This window comes from Silurus aristotelis (genome assembly GCF_946808225.1).
Source record: "Silurus aristotelis genome assembly, chromosome: 9".
Taxonomy (NCBI): Eukaryota; Metazoa; Chordata; class Actinopteri; order Siluriformes; family Siluridae; genus Silurus; species Silurus aristotelis.
The window spans coordinates 8445117-8465913 of NC_139582.1; the positions used below are offsets into that span (position 1 = coordinate 8445117).

General features: G+C 38.6%; 1 protein-coding gene across 3 annotated transcripts in view; it reads right to left on the reverse strand.

The window, feature by feature from the left end:
- Positions 1–17984, reverse strand: part of nfatc3a (nuclear factor of activated T cells 3a) — an 83221-nt gene extending 65237 nt beyond the window's left edge. Inside the window, exons 1-2 of one of the 3 annotated variants that reach the window (XM_083550220.1) lie at positions 17415–17966; positions 725–800 (exon numbers count right to left, since the gene is read on the reverse strand). In XM_083550220.1, the coding sequence (XP_083406346.1) occupies positions 725–794 (70 nt within the window). In that variant the 5' untranslated portion in view covers positions 795–800; positions 17415–17966. Of the gene's footprint in view, positions 1–724; positions 801–11789; positions 12202–17414 lie in introns of those variants that run through there. The other 2 variants (XM_083550219.1, XM_083550221.1) reach the window with 2 other exon arrangements.
- Between the last annotated feature and the right edge of the window lie 2813 nt (positions 17985–20797).

Genomic DNA, 20797 nt, shown 5'->3' on the forward strand with positions numbered 1-20797 from the left:
TTCCGAAACGTATACAAACAATACACCCCTCGAAACACTGTGATGTAAACAAAGGAATAACCATCTAAATTACAACACTATTGTTTCGTTGGACCAAAAATGCTTTAAGGCATATTGTTCAGTGGACCCTTATCTTTCCTAAACCGGGATTTGCAGCAGTGGATTTGTTTGTGACTCGTTATTACAATCATAGTGTAAGTACTGCATTTTTTCATGTTGTTGAATTCAGCAAATACATTTGTTATATGTTTTCCATTGAAAAACAATGATCTAAAATTGATCCTTAAGGCTTAGACCTTTAGAATGATATATAGTTTGTCATAGTCACTCTTGTCCCTTTTCATTTAATCTATTGTTAAACATTACCGCATCCAAACAATTGGATAACGGTCACGCTGGTGCGACGCTGAAGGCTAACAGATTTAAAAAACCACCACAAGTGCTATCATATGATAATGCAATTTAGTAACCATAAAGAATCTACAGGTAGCTTAAAAATAGTCACTAATGCTGTCTTTTGTTGGTGATGATCCGATCAGAATATAGGCTGGCTAGGATATAATACTCCAAAAGAATGTTCTTGTGCTATAGGTGGGTCCTGTTGAAATTTCAAGCTCTACCCTGTAGACCTTCTCCCAGCCTCACCCCTAACGCCCTGCTCAAGCACACTCTTATAAACACATAAACACTTGAATGCACTTGAATTGAGGTCAGGGACAGCTACCTGATATCTGCTTACAGCATCGTCTGAAGCCAAGTGGGAAAGCACCATGATCAGGCCAGGATATGACCATCTGCCCCTGGAGATGTGGAGGAAAAACAGGGGTGGGGGGAACAGATAAAATGGGGGCCACACTAACAATGCATAGGCTCGCAATGAGAAAGTAGCAAACACACCAAGAAAACCAAAACAACGCGATCAGGGGCCATGGTGAAAACTCAAGGACCACTTAAAGGAAGGTAACTGTGGCCATGGAGAAAACCAAGGCTACAATAAGCAGGTGAGGGCCACACCAAGGGAAACGATATAACTTGTTAGAACTTGGAGGGTTGGAGGGTTCTGCCAGATGCCCGTGCATAAAGCCATAGCTGTCAAGCCGAGGTTTGCCAAATTTGATAAGGAAGAACTTGAGTGTGCACACTTTGAACACTTTTGGGATAAACTGGATCGCTGAATTCAGCCCAGACCTCCTCACCCTACATCAGTATCTGACCTCACTAATGCTGTTGTGGTTGAAACATCAGACATCAAAAATCTAGCAGAAAGCCTTCCTAGATAATAATATAGGTAATTATAATAAAAAAGCAGTGACTACATTTATATTGGGATATAAAACATAGACAAGTGTTACTGACCAGGTGCTTACAAAATTTGACCATACACCGATTAGGTGTAATGTTATGACATTATAGCATTAATGACCATTGAAGTGAATAACACTGATTATCTCTTCATCGTGGCACCTGTTATTGGGTGGGATATACAGTGAGGGAAATAAGTATTTGAACACCCTGCTATTTTGCAAGTTCTCCCACTTAGAAATCATGGAGAGGTCTGAAATTGTGATCGTAGGTGCATGTCCACTGTGAGAGACATAATCTAAAAAAAAAAAAATCCAGAAATCACAATGTATGATTTTTTAACTATTTATTTGTATGATACAGCTGCAAATAAGTATTTGAACACCTGTCTATCAGCTAGAATTCTGACCCTCATAGACCTGTTAGTATGCCTTTAAAATGTCCACCTCCACTACATTTATTATCCTAAATTAGATGCACCTGTTTGAGGTCGTTAGCTGCATAAAGACACCTGTCCACCCCATACAATCAGTAAGAATCCAACTACTAACAAGGCCAAGACCAAAAAACTGTCCAAAGACACTAGAGCCAAAATTGTACACCTTCACAAGGCTGAAAAGGGCTACGGGGAAATTGACAAGCAGCTTGGTGAAAAAAGGTCCACTGTTGGAGCAATCATTAGAAAATGGAAGAAGCTAAACATGACTGTCAATCTCCCTCAGACTGGGGCTCCATGCAAGATCTCACCTTGTGGGGTCTCAATGATCCTAAGGAAGGTGAGAAATCAGCCGAGAACTACACGGGAGGAGCTGGTCAATGACCTGAAAAGAGCTGGGACCACCGTTTCCAAGGTTACTGTTGGTAATACACTCAGACGTCATGGTTTGAAATCATGCATGGCACGGAAGGTTCCCCTGCTTAAACCAGCACATGTCCAGGCACGTCTTAAGTTTGCCAATGACCATTTGGATGATCCAGAGGAGTCATGGGAGAAAGTCATGTGGTCGGATGAGACCAAAATAAAACTTTTGGGTCATAATTCCACTAAACGTGTTTGGAGGAAGAAGAATGATGAGTACCATCCCAAGAACACCATCCCTACTGTGAAGCATGGGGGTGGTAGCATCATGCTTTGATGTGTTTTTCTGCACATGGGACAGGGCGACTGCACTGTATTAAGGAGAGGATGACCGGGGCCATGTATTGCGAGAATTTGGGGAACAACCGCCTTCCCTTAGTTAGAGCATTGAAGATGGGTCAAGGCTGGGTCCTCCAACATGACAATGACCCGAAGCACACAGCCAGGATAACCAAGGAGTGGCTCTGTAAGAAGCATATCAAGGTTCTGGCGTGGCCTAGTCTCCAGACCTAAACCCAATAGAGAATCTTTGGAGGGTGCTCAAACTCCGTGTTTCTCAGCGACAGGCCAGAAACCTGACTGATTTAGAGAAGATCTGTGTGGAGGAGTGGGCCAAAATCCCTCCTGCAGTGTGTGCAAACCTGGTGAAAAACTACATTTTCAGACATTTGACCTCTGTAATTGCAAACAAAGGCTACTGTACCAAATATTAACATTGACTTTCTCAGGTGTTCAAATACTTATTTGCAGCTGTATCATACAAATAAATAGTTAAAAAATCATACATTGTGATTTATGGATTTTTTTTTTAGATTATGTCTCTCACAGTGGACATGCACCTACGATGTCAATTTCAGAACCCTCCATGATTTCTAAGTGGGAGAACTTGCAAAATAGCAGGGTGTTCAAATACTTATTTTCCTCACTGTATTAGGCAACACGTGAACATTTTGTCCTCAAAGTTGATGTGTTAGAAGCAGGAACAATGGGCAACTATAAGGATTCGAGCGAGTTTGACAATTGACAAATTGTGATGGTTAGGAGACTGGGTCAGCATTTTCAAAACTGCAGCTCTTGCGGGATGTTCCCAGTCTGCATGCTCGATGGGTTCAGAACTTTTTGGCAGCAAAAAGGGGACCAACACAATATTAGGCAGGTCATAATGTTATGCCTTATCAGTGTTTATTGTAGTTACTTATCCTGAACATTTTTATGGTATTTAAGTCACTATGTCAATCTGTGTCAGTGATGATTTGCACTAATATCACATTTTCTCTGCTCTATGTCTTAGCTAATCCCACACAGTACCTGTGAACATTTGGCAGTAGAAAAGCGGACAAAGTTTAATGTGCTGAACTGAAGCGTGCTACAGTTTATGGTGAAAAAGTTACAATAGGTAATATGAGGCCACATTAAGCAAATAAGGACCATAGTGAGCAATTAGCCACACCAACGGAAGTGTAGAGTTGCAAGCCAAAACCTTTAGCATTCAATAGTGAGTTGAATTTATTTCACCTCAACACACAGACAAAAAAAGGACAGTAGAGACTGCCTGAGCAACTCAAACTCGAAATTTGAGGATGGACTGTAATTTATATCAACAGTCTACTACAATGGCTCAGGTCTACAGGTTTACATAAACAGTTTTACATTTAAGTGCCTATAATTGCACACCTCAACAATGATGAACTGTAATGAATGGGCATTCCGTGCCCCCCAGATATGGATGGGTTTCCCTTTTGAATCTGGTTCCTCTCAAAGTTTTTCCTCATGACATCTCAGGGAGTTTTTCCTTGCCACTGTCACCGCTCATTAGGGATAAACTTACAATAATAAAGAACAAACTTATATGCACTAAACTTATACACTCTGTTATACAGTATAACTTTATCTCTGTAAAGCTGCTTTGAGACAATGCCCATTGTTAAATACATATGAATTGAAATGAATTGATGGCCAGCAAAGTGTACAGTTAGCAGATGGTCCTTGGTTGTCAGAAGACATTAAGAACAGAGCCACAACGAGAGCAGAAAGTTCAAACTGAGAAAATAATTAAAATCAAATTGTGGAATTTCCCTCTGGGATGAGCTAAGTGCCCTGTCTAACCAGCATGTAGGTGATCCAGGCTGCTGCACAGCTGCAAGATGCTCATATAACTTGAAGTATGCATACAGTATGTGTATATGAGTTTGTCATATGTATTATGACTGAAATGTCATACCTATAGGTTGACTCACGATTTACACAGAAACCACCCTGAAGGTGGGGAGAAAAGAGAAGCCATGCTGATGAAGTCATCAAGTGCTGCCCTTAAGTGACAAGTAAACTCACCATTAGTTTCATTTTTACGTAAGGTTTCAGTTAGAGGTCGACCGATAGTGGATTTTAACCAATACCGATAGCTTGGTTGGATAGTATTTGTCCATTAATTAACCAATTTTAAATGGATACTGGATAAAAACATACTTTAACAAACATAACAAACACACTCTATGTAAAGTATTGAACTTTATTACAAAAAAAAAAACCAAAAACAAAAAGACAGTACTAAATCAGTTAAATGTGCTTAATGTAATAAATATGAACATGTTATTTATTAAAAATAAATTCTATAATTAATAAATTGTAAATAATCAATACTATATAACACTCTCTGTGCAGCACGCAGTCCCACATGTAAATACAAACAGCACGTGGCATCAACGAATCACCTTCAGAGGCCAATGTTGAAATGGCAGCGGACCTTGAAGCCGGAAACACTATCCGAATGGATTTTTGCCGATAGTTATAATGAACTATCTTGTTGAGTAAGCTTCTGTACAAATCTATTTTATTTTGTCACATGTGATAGTGGGTGTGGCTTCATGTCAAACAACAGCAATACTGTTACTTGCCTCCATTTTCACATCATCTCTTAACAGTACAGTAAGTATGACTTGGAGGAGAGGTGATTCCAGGGGAACGTGTTGAGGTGTCCCTGCGTGGAGCGGTTGTTCGTTAGCGTGATCCGGTTAAATAAGGAGTCCTAAGCGGCTTTGCTGTTCCTAAGCTAATAACGACAGGAAATCGCTGCAGCTCACTGCACCACGCATAGGCCGCTCTGAGATATCACACAGCTAAGGGTTGTTGTGCCTGGTGGGGTAAATGCAGGACATTGTTCCCTCTCTGGATCTAGTCTGCACCTGTGTTTGTGTGTGTGTGTGTGTGTGTGTGTGTGTGTGTGTGTGTGTGTGTGTGTGTGTGTGTGTGTGCACGTGCCTGCATGTGACGTCACTCAGGGATGCTCATTAGTGAATAAAGCAGAATAAACACTAGCAAATGGAAACACCCAGCACACACACATAATATCTACACCACATCTACCCACCAGAAATGTGTTAGTTTAAGAATAATTCATTATTTTAGGGACGGTGCTGTGAGGATTGGGCAGCAGTCGAAGGCGGGGGCCTGCTTAGACTGCTGCCCCCGCGACCCGGATTACGGATAAGCGAGAGAAAATGAATGATGAATGAATCATTATTATTTTGTATTAAACTACAACTATTTGGACACAAATAAACACATGCACACACACTAACACTAGATGTTCAGGCTATGAAGTGCAAACTTCCTCTCAAGGTCAATTCCTGAACTACACTACAATACTTACACAACATCCTGGTTTCTGCGAGCGATAGTGATGTGTAAGCGCACGCGCGCGTGTGTGTTTGTGCGCGCACACTTTTGTTTTGCGGGGACAGGTGTAACCTAAGTCAGGGCTCCCGTTGTGAAGCAGCGCTGTCTCATTAACAGCAGGCTTTTCTCTTTGCATTGAAACAGTCCAAATGTCTTTTCGCGATCACTTTCAATGTACAAAATCTGTAGCCTACACATAAAAAATTTTGCTAAAAGAAGAAAAAAAGGGAAAAACACAGGAGAAGAAATGCGTCATCTCTGAGCAGGCAGTAGCTTGGCAAAAAGGTTTTTATTCCGCTCCTGTTTCTAAGAACTGCTGGCAGAGTGCCTTTACTTTTAAACACATAGTCATTGGCGCAGATACACACACACACACACACACACACACACACACACACACACACACACACACACACACACACACACACACACACACCTCTGCAGGCCTGTCCACACAAAAGCTCCCAACTACAGCCTCTGTGTGTGTATAAGCAACATACTAAGCTAGAGCGATATAAACAGTGAGAAACTCAGTGTACCTCAATTAAAGATCAATCGTTTCTTGCTTTGGATTGAAATTATATTTAAATAAAAAAAATAAGTACATTTTATTTGCCCTTTGTGATAAAATCCACTAAACACCAGTGAAAGCTCAGAATCTCTGGGTCTAAACAGCAACCTATTTCCCTGACCTGAGGGCAGTTACATCACTGACAAGCGGCGGACGTCTGCTGTGCTGCCCGGCGGCGGTCTAAGCCAACACGAACGTATGTTTGCCTTCTAAATAAAGCTCTCTGATTAAGGCGTCCCACACTGTGATAACGTTACAGGATCAACAAAGCTCAGCTGGCATAGAGAGCCAGCGCTTTAGGTCTAGCCGCTCTGAACCTGTCTGTCACAGATAAGTGTACTTTTTTTGCAGATCTAAGGATTGCGCGTTGTAGGGTTTTCGTGATGCACCGTAAAGCAGTTACTGTATCAATACTAAATACTTCTGCACTTTACTGAAGAATTTTAATTTGGGAAGACTTCACTTCACTACATTTCAAATTCAAATCTCTTACTTTTTACTCAACTACATTTTGCAAAATCGGTTGTTTCTTTTTATTTATGAAAACTTAACTGGTCAAAGACACAGCAAGACACACCAATCAGGGTCGAGCTCATGCTCTGTTTTAAACTTGTTTTGATTGGCGCTTGGTGGCATCTACTTATCACCAACATACAGTTCAGCATCAGTTCAACAGCAAGCAGAACATTATAAGTGGAATAAATGATGGAAGAATCTAATAACTCTGACTTTTTCTATAGTTAAAAGGAAGGTTTTGGGCTCATGATAATTTTCATAGATATTAATCAGTGACTCATTAATATCATTATATTATTGAGTCCGTCCACATAAACTGAGTTGATTAAACAAAGAGTCTTGTGTAAAAATAATAATAGAGAATTACAGGCATAATAAATCATAGTACTCTGGATACTTAAGTACATTTGAAGGCAAATGCTTTTGTGTTTTTACTCAAGTGAAAGTGTAAAGAGAGCACTTCTACTGTTACTGGAGCCAAAGACAGCCAAATATTAGGATATCCTATAACAGCAAACATGGCAGTTGTGGCCAAAGTACAACAACATCATTATAAACATATTCTTCTTTAAAGTGACAGCTATTCTGGCTTTATAATTCTGACTGCAAGCATGCATCAGATTATTCCAAAAACATCAACACTTATCAGGAGTTAAATCATACAGTGACTTCAGTATTCACGGCCATTGACCACATCATGTAGTGTTAAAACTGAAAAAATATAATGGGGAAAATAAATGATTATTTTTTTAGAAGAAGATATAATATAAATGATATTTCAGGAAAGCCTATTGTGGCCTATTCTTCATTTACTACAACATCAGTATTGTATTATCAGATGATGATGCTACACTAAACATCCCATAATAATAAAGTGGGAAGAGCAATTAATACAGTTTGTAAAATGTACTAAAAAATTAGAAAATAACTGTGCTGGAACAAATATACCCAGATTTCAGTTGTATGCATCTACAGTAAGGTGACAAAATAAAATTAAACCTGTTCTTGACAGATGTGTAGATGAATCAGGTTTCAATATTAAAACAAATTAATGGACCATGTCCACAATGTATGTGTGTGTGTGTGTGTGTGTGTGTGTTCACATCAAACATCAGAAAGGAAGACACAATGTGATCTCACTGACTTTGACTTTGTTACTGTTCTGAGCTTTTTTTTTTTAACTGTTATCTCCTGGGATTTTCACAAGTTCAACTCTTCAGAGGTTACACAGAATTATGCAGAAAGCATATAGTGCATAGTAGCTTTGTGGTTGGAAACGTCTTATTGACTGACAAGAACAGGAATCTGAGTCTATATTGAACACAGGAGCAACATTAAAACTGCACAATTGCAAAATGGAAAAATTGCCATTTGAAAATTGGTTTTATTTTATTTATTAAAATTGGTTTTTAATCCCATATCTGCAGGATTCTATGCATTGTGCTGTTTTTACGTTGAATAATTTCGTGCATGTTCAGGGGTTCAGGTGTTCTTATTAAAGTGACCAATAAATTCACAATTACATACATAAAATAGATACATTTTTTTAACCAATGAAATGGTTTTAATCTTAATCCTATCCTAAACATAAACCGTTTTACTGGATTTACTTAATAAAAGCATAAATAAGTGGACTACAATAATACTTAGGTCTCGTCATCTGCAGAACATTATGACAACTGAAAAATGTTTCCACACTCGTCGCTTGCTCGACACTTGACTCGTGAATGCTTCAGTCTTCAGTAAAATGGATGCAAGAAGAGTCTCATGTGAGTTTTCTTTTGTGTTGGCTGTTCATTTTAAGCCCAAATCATTGGTTCTAAGGTGGTTAATAATGCTACCACATATTGGTTCATTAATCGTCCATTTCAGAGATACAAAACAAATTATCAACAAGTACCGAGGTATTACTGTACTTATAAAGTTTATAGAGAATGAAGAGTTTATCACTCACTCACTCACACACTCACACACACACACACACACACACACACACACACACTTGCACACAGTCATCACTATGGGAAAATCCCTTATATATGTCTACTCTTAAATTATGTACACTTCCGTGTGAGTCAAAAAAAAAAAAAAGTGTAAAAGCAGAGACCACTCACACACTCTCACACTACTCTTAAGCAATCTCTGTTCCCTTCACCATGCGGCGGTTACGCATATGTAATTACACAACAATTCAGAAGGTACATTTTGTAAGATTTGGGGCAGTTAGAAAGGGAAGGAAATGAAGTGGCGACCCAGAGGTGAGTGTGGGATCAACAGTGATTAACCCAGAGTCTGCCGTATTAACGATGATCAAGGCAGCGAGTGGGGATTTAGGGCGCTATGCATTTTTGCCAGCTCTAATATGTGCATATGTGAGATGAAATGTTCTAAAAACAGCAGAGTTGAATAAGGTCCTTATTCAGGAATATAATTTCCTTATTTAAGTACAAAAATTCTGCACCATCAATATATTATCATATATTATAAATATAATATTAATATACAAACATGTAAAAGCTGAACTATAAACCCATTCGCAATGTTCTGTAGTTTCTTCCATTTCCTTCTTCTTTTCGTTTTCATAAACAAATTCACGTCTGATACATTATTTTAAGTATTTCCATTTTGGTACCGCTTTCAGGTCAAACACATGGTTCTGAAATGAACAGCTGTGTCTCTGCTGAATGTGCGCAATATGTTCCCTACGATAGGAGCAGGACTTTTCTATTTTACCTCACCGCTCTGCAGGGGAGAAACGTGCATAACTTACACAACTAGCAATTAAACTATAATTAAGGCTATAAATGAGTTTTAACCAATTCAACATGGTGAGCTAATCACTGAATCATTTAACTGTGCAGGTGGGGAATTTTAGGCGGGGGATTTTTTGTTGTTTTGGGGTCGTACTCTATGTGAGCCATTTATGCAAACATTTTACTGGACTTTATGTCTTCATGTCTGAGAGAATCATATTAATGTAAATGGGGCAACACAACTTTTCCCCCGAAATGAATTGTTTTTTGGTGAGAAAATGACAAGTTTGAGGAGGAGGGAGATTTATACATGACGTTATTTTTAGTTTTTCTTAATAGGTAATAAATCATCATAAAAACATCATTTGAAGCTAAGTGAATATCAGACCCTTATCCGAGCACGGCGTTGAATAGCACTGCTGAGAATTTGATTTACAGGAAAGGAAATTCTTTCCCAGAACAGAAAATAGCAAAATTGAAGAGTAAAATTTAACAAAAAATGTAAGATTGTTAAAGAGCTTGTGTAAAGAACAAAAAAATTTATATTAAATTCTGCATTTTAAATAAATCCTTGGCAAATAAAGTGCACCTATTTAGCAAAATCTCCATCTGATTTTCTTTCATACAATATAATCAATGATGCTGGTGATATCATACTCAAGAATGAAACTTTGATGGTTAAGCAATGCATTATATCATAAAGTTTCATGATCAAAGTTGTAAAAAAAATGATGTGGGAGAAACATCACATATACACACTCAAAGACAGATAAGCAGCTGCATTCAAGATTTCTATCTTTTGAATCCTTTAATGCTCTAATGGGTTCATGCTATGTTTTTCTCAGAAAACCAAACTTGGTAAAAAGAAAGCCGTAACCCTTTTATTAAGCTGTAATGTTACAGCGAGCGCTAAATTACATCATAAGTAACATTAAAAATACAATTCTGGTGTCGGTCTGTGTCAATCAATACCTGCCACTGAATCTACAGTTTGGCTAGAAAGAAATCAGGCCCGGCATTGTTTTTCCATACAGTTCTATGGATTACGTTTTGGTGCTCAGAAGCTTCGTTAAATGAAAGAATTATCCCAAATAATCCACCTTTAATTAGGATAAAGAAATGAAATGGAATTTGAATAAAATTCTGTTCTCCTATTTATATCCGATTAGTCCGAAATATCAGATCAGATCGATGAGTTTCTTTTTTAGTATAAACAACACATTTACCACACACTCTTACTGTACAACTAAGCAAGAGTGGTTCTTGTGCCTCTGCTCACATGCTCATGCGCTCCCGCTCGCCCAGTTTTAAATGCGAGAGTTCAATGCCGGTAACGGAACTGAACGCAAGCTGATGCAGAGCCGCCTGCACTGGCTTTGGTTACACTAAATTTAAACTAGACAAATGCCACACATATCTGCTCGTGCCTCGCCCCGGGAAACAAATGACTCGTGCTCACACTTGCTGTGTTTGAGCTTTCGGGTGCGCAAATTCTCATTGCATCTACACACACCGTCCCCGTAGGTACGGAGCAAACTTAGAAACAGAAAGCTGTGTGAAAGGATAACGCCGACAAGGCGTAGTTGTAATAACACAATCATAAAGAGTTAATATTTATTAATGGAGTTTGTGGTTCATTTTTCCGCATTTACTTGTACAAAAACAAACACAGACATACAGGTATGAATATGCGTGTGCACACACACACACACACACACGACAAACTGTAAGGTTCATCGAGTTTCTGGGACTGAGCAGTCCATCGTGTTCCCTCCATATATTCTCCATGTGTATCAAGATGCTGGTTCACACATTTAGGTTTAATATTAACCGAGTCGACTCAGGGTCTTTAGTGAATTAGCCTGTTTCTGTTTATCGCTGCCTAAGCAATGCCTGAGTCACTAACAGCTGAGGTTCGGCTTCATGATCCGTGAGGCGTCATGATTATGACATACACACGTTATATATGAAACACAAAGAAATCTCTGAGTGAGCTTGTTGAGTTGAAATATGGAAGGATTTTTGTCCACCATCTCCATGTAAAGCTGAAATGACCTGCCTCTCACTTTACATCCAGACACACACAAACACATTCACACATTTGCAAACTCACCTGGGGACGTGGCACACAGCATTCTCGTTTAGCTAGGCGGGCACAGCGAGCTCACGGGGGACTCCTGCTTCAGAGCAGCTAAAGGAGTCGAGTGCGTGCCCTCTGTCGCTTTCAGCCGTGGCTGAAAATAACCGGCCTTGAGAGCGATGTAATTTCAGTCTTTCCCACGACTGAGACAGCAGGCCAGACACGAGCGCTCCAAACAGTCTCAGTGTTCACCGGCTCTCCCTCCCATTTACTTCTCACACGACTTCTATACTCGGCTCTCTCCCTGCACGTCTCGGCGGCCCGCCTGCTGTTAAACTCTGACTCGTTACAACCCGAGACATGTGTGTAAACCTACTAGTAGCCACGTTTCGAGCTAATGAGTGACTTATAAGCTTTGATAAGTAAGAGCGTGAAAAAAAGAAAAAAAAAAGAATCTTTCTAACGGCGACTCATTCGTTATGGCAATCGTTGAGCTTTATTATGCGTGCAGCACAATGTAATGCGTAACTCGTCGGCAGTTTGACTTGCTAAATCGAATTCTCACATCCTAAGAGGATAAGGGGATAAAACACGGAGCACCGATGTAATGACACAAACCGAATTGCCAGACAAGGGCTGTGGGAGCTGAGGAGAGCAAAAGAAAGAGAGAGAGAAAGAGAGAGTCTGAGAGAATGAAAGAATCTGGAGATGGAGGAAATTAGTGAAAGATAGACTACCTTTCTTCCTTTCCTGTTCCTGTCTCAGTGGGAAAGAAACGGTGGTTCATCTGTCCCGCCCCTTAAATTCCACTGCCATCTGAGGACCACATGGCATGCCTAGGCACACAGCCAGACACACACACACACTATATCTAAAAGTTCCCAGTGCCTCTACTAACACCACCTCCACACATGAAAGACAACTCAAGGCCATGCTATTGCTGTAACTTTTTTTCCCCTAAGTTCATTATTTCTTACTGTACGTTGGAAAACATGTCATCTTTCAGATCGCATATCAACTACTGTATATCATTGATCGCTCGTGCAGTCACAGAGCCGAAATCGATTTCTGTACCAACAGTTACTTTCTAACATTTAAAGTTTTAAAAGACATTATTATTAACATGTCTTATTTACTGTATATTAAAACACATCACCTTCCAATTTTAGGCCTAAAAAAAGTCTGAGTCGACTGAAACCGAGAGCCGAGAGAAACAGAGAGAAAACAGAGTTTTAAGGAGTAAAATTGTTGAGTTAGAGAAATAAAAGTAGCTGTATCCCACACTATTTATTATTATAATTTTTTTTTAAAACAAGGTTATATTAGATAAGAGTGAGTAATTTGACCCCTTTGCTCATGTGTGCTTTTTAATCCTCTGATGTGGGTTAAGTTAGCATGCGAACACTATCATGGCAGACGAAGGTGGAAAACAAAATATTCAGATTAGCTAACAAAATAAACAGTACACACAAATCAAGTTAAATTAAATAGACATACAAGACATTGCGGTTTTGTTCTCTCCATTAGATTTTGTCAAACTAGATAGAGTTAGTGCATATCAGCGCACTCTTATCTGTGCACATTTTTCTTTCCAGAGCTTATGGCAGTATTCGTGATGCCTTTTTAGTGCCAACTTGCAAGCTGTAATAATGCAGTTTCACTCTTTGGGATGTTCATTTAACATTTTTTTTGAAGTGTAGAGAAACCTTTCAAACATTCATGCAACATTATGGACTGCAAATACAGCACAGGAACAACAACACACAACACCAAGTTGCTTGGCAACAGGCTAGCCAGCTAACGCAAGTGAAACCTCTATTGATGATTAATACCTGTATGATAACCTGCATGATCAGGAAGCGGTAGTTCAGTGGTTATGACGCTGGACTTTAAGAGCTCAAATCCAAGCCCCATCATGCTGCCACTCCTGGGTCCTTAAGCAAAGGCCCCTAACCCTCAAATGCTCACTTGTATAAATAAGATGACTATTATTTGCTCTGGATAAGGTCTGCCAAATGCCATAAATGCACATGAAATATGATCAAATACTGAAAATGATCAAAGAAACAATAGATTTAAGTTTTGTCTTTGTATATTAACTGATCTAAAGCCGGTTCTGTTAGCATACTCGTTTCAGAGTAGCTGTTAAGCTAGCTATTCCATTTACAGCGGTTTGCTAAGAAAAACAAATTCTTTCTCAAAACACTCCTGTAACAGTGTGCGCTTGTGAGCCACAAATACTTTACCACACTTAACAATACAACTCAATTAGTGTCGTTATATTTTTTAGACATGCTACTTACGGTACATTGTACGGTGTTTTGGAACACAGTGTTCAAATCTGTCTAAATTTACACTCACAAAAGTAAAATTCAACAATATCCTGTAACTATTATTTAAAAGCATTGTGAAAATATATTTAATTACAAATTGTATTGACACATGTAAAGGCTTTGATCGACACATTTACTCGCCATTCTCAAGCAACTACACACAAACCACTGACACAGTGGCTAGCCGATCCTTTATACCAGTCTGTATACAGTATCTTTCACAGCGAACAGATCTTTCGCTTTTACGTTTGTTTTGTCTGTCGTACGTTGACGTTGACCTTTCAACACCTCCACAATGGCTGACAGGCCCGAAGTGCTTAATCTCCTTTGTAATAAATAAATTCCAACCCTAACCACGGGTGGTACAAAAGCAGCAGTGTGTAATTATCCACCATACGAGGCGAAATGCCACAAATATCTTAGCCACTTCACACGTGTGACGTAAACATGACATGTTTTCACAGTGTGGGGAGAAATATAGGCAAAAGCCAGAGCTGAAACAGCTTCGACAAGGATGCGACACACTTCCAATTGCCCGAGTGCTGTCGTGTCACTCGACGCTCACTGACACACGTGTGGGTTCATTTGTACAGATTCTCCACAGGCGTCAGACACGCAACAGAGGGAGAAACGTGAACAGCAGATGCTTCAGCTTTAAACCAGGAAGCCCGAATCTATTTCATCAATAATCTCTATAATAATAGTAATAATAATAATAATAATAGTAATAATAATAGTCTCTTTTTATTGTTATTAATTACATTTATATTTATTTTATTACTTTTTTATTTGTGAAAGTGGCAATTCAATCTATTTAGCTTTTCCAGAGTTTAAGTTAAACACATTTGCTCAAAACTAGGACAAACATTTTTTTTAATTAATTAACTAATTAAGAAAAATTTAATAAGGGATTAATGTAAAATGTGTCCCTTTAGTAGTCTTTGAATAAGTCATTTCTTACTTTACAATGAAGCAGAAAATGATTTTGCAATTGTTTGTCCATAAAATAAAAAATTCTTCATTAATGTAAAACTCTACTTTTTTTTTTGCATCATTCACACTATAAGGGAGTAAAGCGATGACTCCAGCGGTAACAGCAACATTTTCAAGTTGATCTCTACCTAATCTGGAAATCTAAATGGCTTCACCTAGTGCTGAGTGTCAAACCTTTTTGCAATTACACACAAACAAAGACCAATCATCAGCTAATATCCGACCTCATGCTGCAGCACACGGCTGCTGTATAAAAGCTGGTTTGCATACAAGATTGGGCGTTTGCACTCAGACTTTGCTTGTACAATAAAAATCCAAAACACATTCAAACATGTCCACCCACACACACACACACACACACACACACACACACACACACACACACACGCACACACACACACACACACACACACACACGCACACACGCACATACACGCATACACGCGCACACACACACACACACACACACACACACACACACACACACACACACACACACACACACACACACACACACACACACCCTAAGCATGGCGGGCTGACTTTCTGTTTCCTTGTCGACACACTCGAGAACACTGGCATATCAGATTTACAGCACATTTGTTTTGAGTCCTCACAATTGAAAAAACACACATATTTGCCTCAAACTGGTCAGTTTACAAATGTTACAGCCCAGGTACACTCTCTCACACACACACTCACATATCCACTTCCACATACAGACACATACACATTCAAGATTCAAAATAAAACCCGTTTCTCTGCCATGAATTATTTTTACAACTGTTATCATGACTCAATTGAGAGTAAGATATTGGCCAGCCTCGAGGTGCACTGTGATCCTATATAACACTTCACCTTGTTCATTTCATCCGATTTGCATATCGAATGCGTATAATAAATCGATTTAATATCACATTCACTGAACGCTGACCGGAAGCCATGCAGAACTTCTTTTACGATGTGCATCTTTTCAGTGCCGAGCTGAACCTTATAATCTCGTGCGAAATGAATAAATAAATATTCAAACAACTTTTTTTTAGTGTTAACTTTTTGCATTATCACAAATGAAACCACAATTTAATTGGAAAACTATTATGCAAACTGTTTCACTGTTTATAACTGAGGGAATCATCAATCATTTCCAGTTTATATTTTTTTTATATAATTTTTTGCACAATTTTTCATTCCTTTTTCCTTCTGTTATATTTCGAATGTAAATATAATGAATCGAGGGATTGCGGTGCTGTAGGGATTTTTCCCGCCAAACATCGTCAGTGAAATAAATTATAAAAGAAACTAATTTGTAAGTGATACAAAAATAAATATATTTTGCAAAATGTAAAATAACAATAATTTTTGGATGGTTAAAAGAAGCAACGCCACCGAAGTGACAGTGGGTCCTAGCTTCTACAACTTAAACAATAACTTCTCAGAAGTTCTACAACATTACCTCTACCTGTATATATATATATGTTTATGTATACACACATGCGTCATCACAGAATCACAAAGTGCTGGGGTGTAAAAGGAATAAACCACCTCTGCACAGGCTAAAATTCTGTTTCAATCAAACGCTACATTTGATTGATTATTAGGGATGCAAAATTAAAATAAAAAAGGTACCGTTTAAACAAACAAACAAACTGAGCTGGAAGGGATTCCTAAATTCTTCCCACACTACTAATCAGAATACTACAGAACATTATAGCTTGCATTATTTTTAAATCGATGTGTATAATAAACAAACAAACAAACAAAACAGTGGCATGCAGAATCACAGTCAAATAATCAATGAAATATTTGAGCAGGAATCATTGAGTGTGTATTTGTGTATATATATATATATATATATATGTGTGTGTGTGTGTGTGTGTGTGTGTGTGTGTGTGTGTGTGTGTGTGTGTGTGTGTGTGTGTGTTTCATGTGCCAGCTAAAGCAACATCTGTCACTGAAATTGTGGCTTGTATTTGCAGTTTGATGGCTTGCAGAAGTTTTGAGAACATCAGCCCAAGCATGGTCCAAATTGTAATACTATGTCATACCATACCATCTACACTAGCCAGGTAACACACACACACACACACACACACACACACACACACACACACACACACACACACATACACGCACACACACGGCTATTAACTTGCAAACCCTTCGCTCGTGCAGACACAAAAACCCGGCAGAGCTGAATTGAGTGGATTGTGCGGCTTTCAGAGGTGAGAGCTGCGAGTTTGGGGATAAAAAGAAGAACCGTGTGCATGAAATGAAAAGAAAGAGAAGGAGATGAGCGGAGGTGTAAAAGTTGCAGAGAAAGTGCAGCACTAACCTGCGGGGCCTGGCGGCGGCTGCTGGCCGTCCTCACCGAAGATCAGCCTGAAGTCCAGCTCCTCATTCCCGCTGCAGTCTGCACTACTCATCGGCTTTGACAGCTCGGTTTCTGTCCCGTCTCTCCGCGCCGACTCTCCCGCCTCTCCTCCAGCGCTCACAACATTGACAACAGGCAGGAGGAAAAGAGCTTAACTTCAGCACGGAGTTTCACACCTAACCGGGTTTAAGTCTTTTACTAAAGCGCGCGCGCTCCTTCTTCTTCTCCTCCTTCTTTTTCTCTTTCTCTCTCTCTCACTAGGTCTGTGTTAATGCAGAGTTCCGCTGCTCCTCTAAACAACTTTGCAACGGAGCCGAATATTTTCATCCGCGTGTTTATCAACACTGATCTCTCTCTCTCTCTCTCTCTCTCTCTCTCTCTCTCTCTCTCTCTCTCTCTCCCCCTCTTTCTCTTTTTCTCTATCCCTCTATCTCTCTCTGTCTCGCGCGCGCGCGCTCCGTGTCTCACTCTATCCCAACTTTTACTTAACAGCGCGTGACAGGGCAGTTCCAGCCGTGACGTCAGCAGAGCTCGGCGCCGCGCGCGCACTCGCGCTCGGTGCTCATGGGTACTGCAGTTCTCCCGTTATGGTGATTATGGGGAAATAAAAAAATAAAAAAAAAACATAAGTAATATTAAAAAGAAAGTAAATTATGTGTGTATAAAAAGAGCAGAAATCATTAACATTTACAATAATGTTTTGCACCATTGGCAATTTATGGTGTTTTTATATATATATATATATATATATATATATATATATATATATATATATATATATATATATATATATATATATATATATATATATATATATATATATATCAATCATAAAAATGTGACATCATAATAAAGAATAAGTGGGTTCTTCATTTGTCGATGCATAGAAAAAAATGTGACTGAAACAAGTGCTATTTTTGGTGGAAATGGTAATTTATACATTTTTTTATTAAAATATCCTGAAGATCGCAGAAGTCAATACAACTGAAATAAATACACTATACATTGTTTTTTTATTTTTTAAATTGTATTGTTTCTGTACAGCCAAATAATCCACATCCCCTGTGTCAATATATAGTAATCCCCCGTTTATCGCGGTGGTTACGTTCCAAAACAGCGACAAAAAACACGATAAACGGAAGCCACTCCAAAATAATTAAATAATTCATAATTATATTTTTATTAATACATTTCATTATTTCAACATGAAACGCCATGTCTATCGTACTATGGTCTATCGTATTATCCGCGAGAGACCGGGAAAATCAACCAAACTAATTAGCTATGTGGCAAAAACAATTGCGATTAACCTAGGGCTCGAGATTCGAACCGCAGGAAAGCAGGGGATTACTGTAGAATGTTTTTCTATGGTCTTAACCAGAAATCATTGATCAGAACATTAGCAAGAATTAAACAAACACATTCCTGAGACTTCCTGGCAGAAAATGTCAGGTTAGATTTAGAGTGGTTAAGCGTATTGTTTTTGTAGAGTGCTGAATCACTTCTGGACTTGATGGTGATGTTTCAGAGAGGTGTCTTTGAAAATCTGGTGAGGAATACAATTGTGACTGCCTCTCTATCACAGGGAGGGATACAGGAAAGTATTGCAGTAAGGTTTGCTTTCCACAGACGTTTTACTAAAAGAATGATCAGGTGGTATTTTCCAACAAGACGATGCTCCACCAAGTCCATTAAGATCATGTTTTGGCCTGGTCAGGGTTCTGATTTAACGCTTTTTAGAATATTAGGTCTCACATTAAACAAGAGTAACTGGGAAACAGGTTTCAACTGCTCATCAATTGTTTGAAGTCAACACTGACTGTAGTAACATTGTAAATTACATTTTTTTTTGTTCTTTTTGTCTTTTTTTTTTTTTTTTCATTTCCTGTCCAAATGATTTGTTCATATTATCTGAACATTTATTTGACCAAAATCTGAAAACTTCATTGTGTTTTCTGTTTTGTCCTGAAATATATATTTTGTCATTGCTCTTACAAACCATTTTGTCCTGGTCAAGGTGCAGGTGAATCTGCAGCTTGTTCTCGGAACACCAAGTGCATAACAAATTAGCTTAGTCTGTCCTAAACCTAATGCATGGTTTTGAGAGGTTGGAGGAAACCAAAAAACCCTAAAGAAAACCAAAAGGACATAAGGAGGACATTCAGTAACCTGAAGCTCATGATCGAACTGGTGAGCCTTGTCAGCAATGCTAAGTACATGTTTCTATAAAATACACTGTCAATAGAATTAAAACACCCTTTTGTGTTCAAACGCAGTTTTCCGCAGGCTAATGCAACATTCTTTCTTTCTTTTTTTTTTTTTTTTGGAGAACAATAATTCTGGGAAGGCAACATGTACTATGCTCTCTGCTGATAAAGATGCTTAATAACCTAATAAACTTTATTGATAGCGTCACTGGTAGAGGAGAGCGAGAGAGTTAAAAGAGTGGCGAGATTAAAATATTTAAATATAGAATATAACCTAATTTTTATAGCTAAACAGTAACGGAGTAATCTGTGTATTGTACTCTCAGAAGCAAAGCTATGGTCTTTGATGTGATACCATTAAATTAGTATTTTTACTGTGTTCAGTTCTGCTGTAAAATAACGATACACTATATAGCAAATGTTTAGGGACACCTAAAAAATGTGAATTTTGAACTCATTTCATTCCACATTTTGTCCCATTTGCTGTTTTAATAATCTCCACTTTATTGGGAAGATGTTTCCTAGATTTTGAAGCGATGTGGAGATCAGGTATTGATGTAGGTGAGGAGGCCTGAGGTGAAGTCAGCATTCCAGTTTAGTGCTCCATAGCAGGTCATTCAAGAGCTTCCACTACAACCCATGTAAACTATATATTCCTGGAACTGGCTTTGTATACAGGGGCATTGCCAAGCTGGAGCAGGTTTGGGTCTTCTAGTTTATTTAAAGGGAAAAGTTAATGCTACTGAATCCATTACTCTATTCATACCACTTTTTGAAGGTATATCACAAGCACATTAGTTAAAATGGTCCAAGTTTAGTGATACAGAAAAGTGGATTTTAGTTGCTTGATTTCTGACATTGTGTTTTGGAATAATGTTTTATTACCATGAGTTGTTCTGCCATGCTTGCCAAGTTTAAAAATGTATTATTTGACTAACGTATGCTGATCAAATGCTCCTGCCTGATATATTTTGGGAGCAGAACAAATTCTTCTGTTGTTCCTTTGTAACAATAAGGGAAGAACTAATTTGTTCTTTATACTGTTTTTTATTCATTTTCATGATATTCAATAAATATGGTCATACCAACATGGGTTAACAAGGTTAGTCCCATTTACTACTAGAAACTAAAAATCCT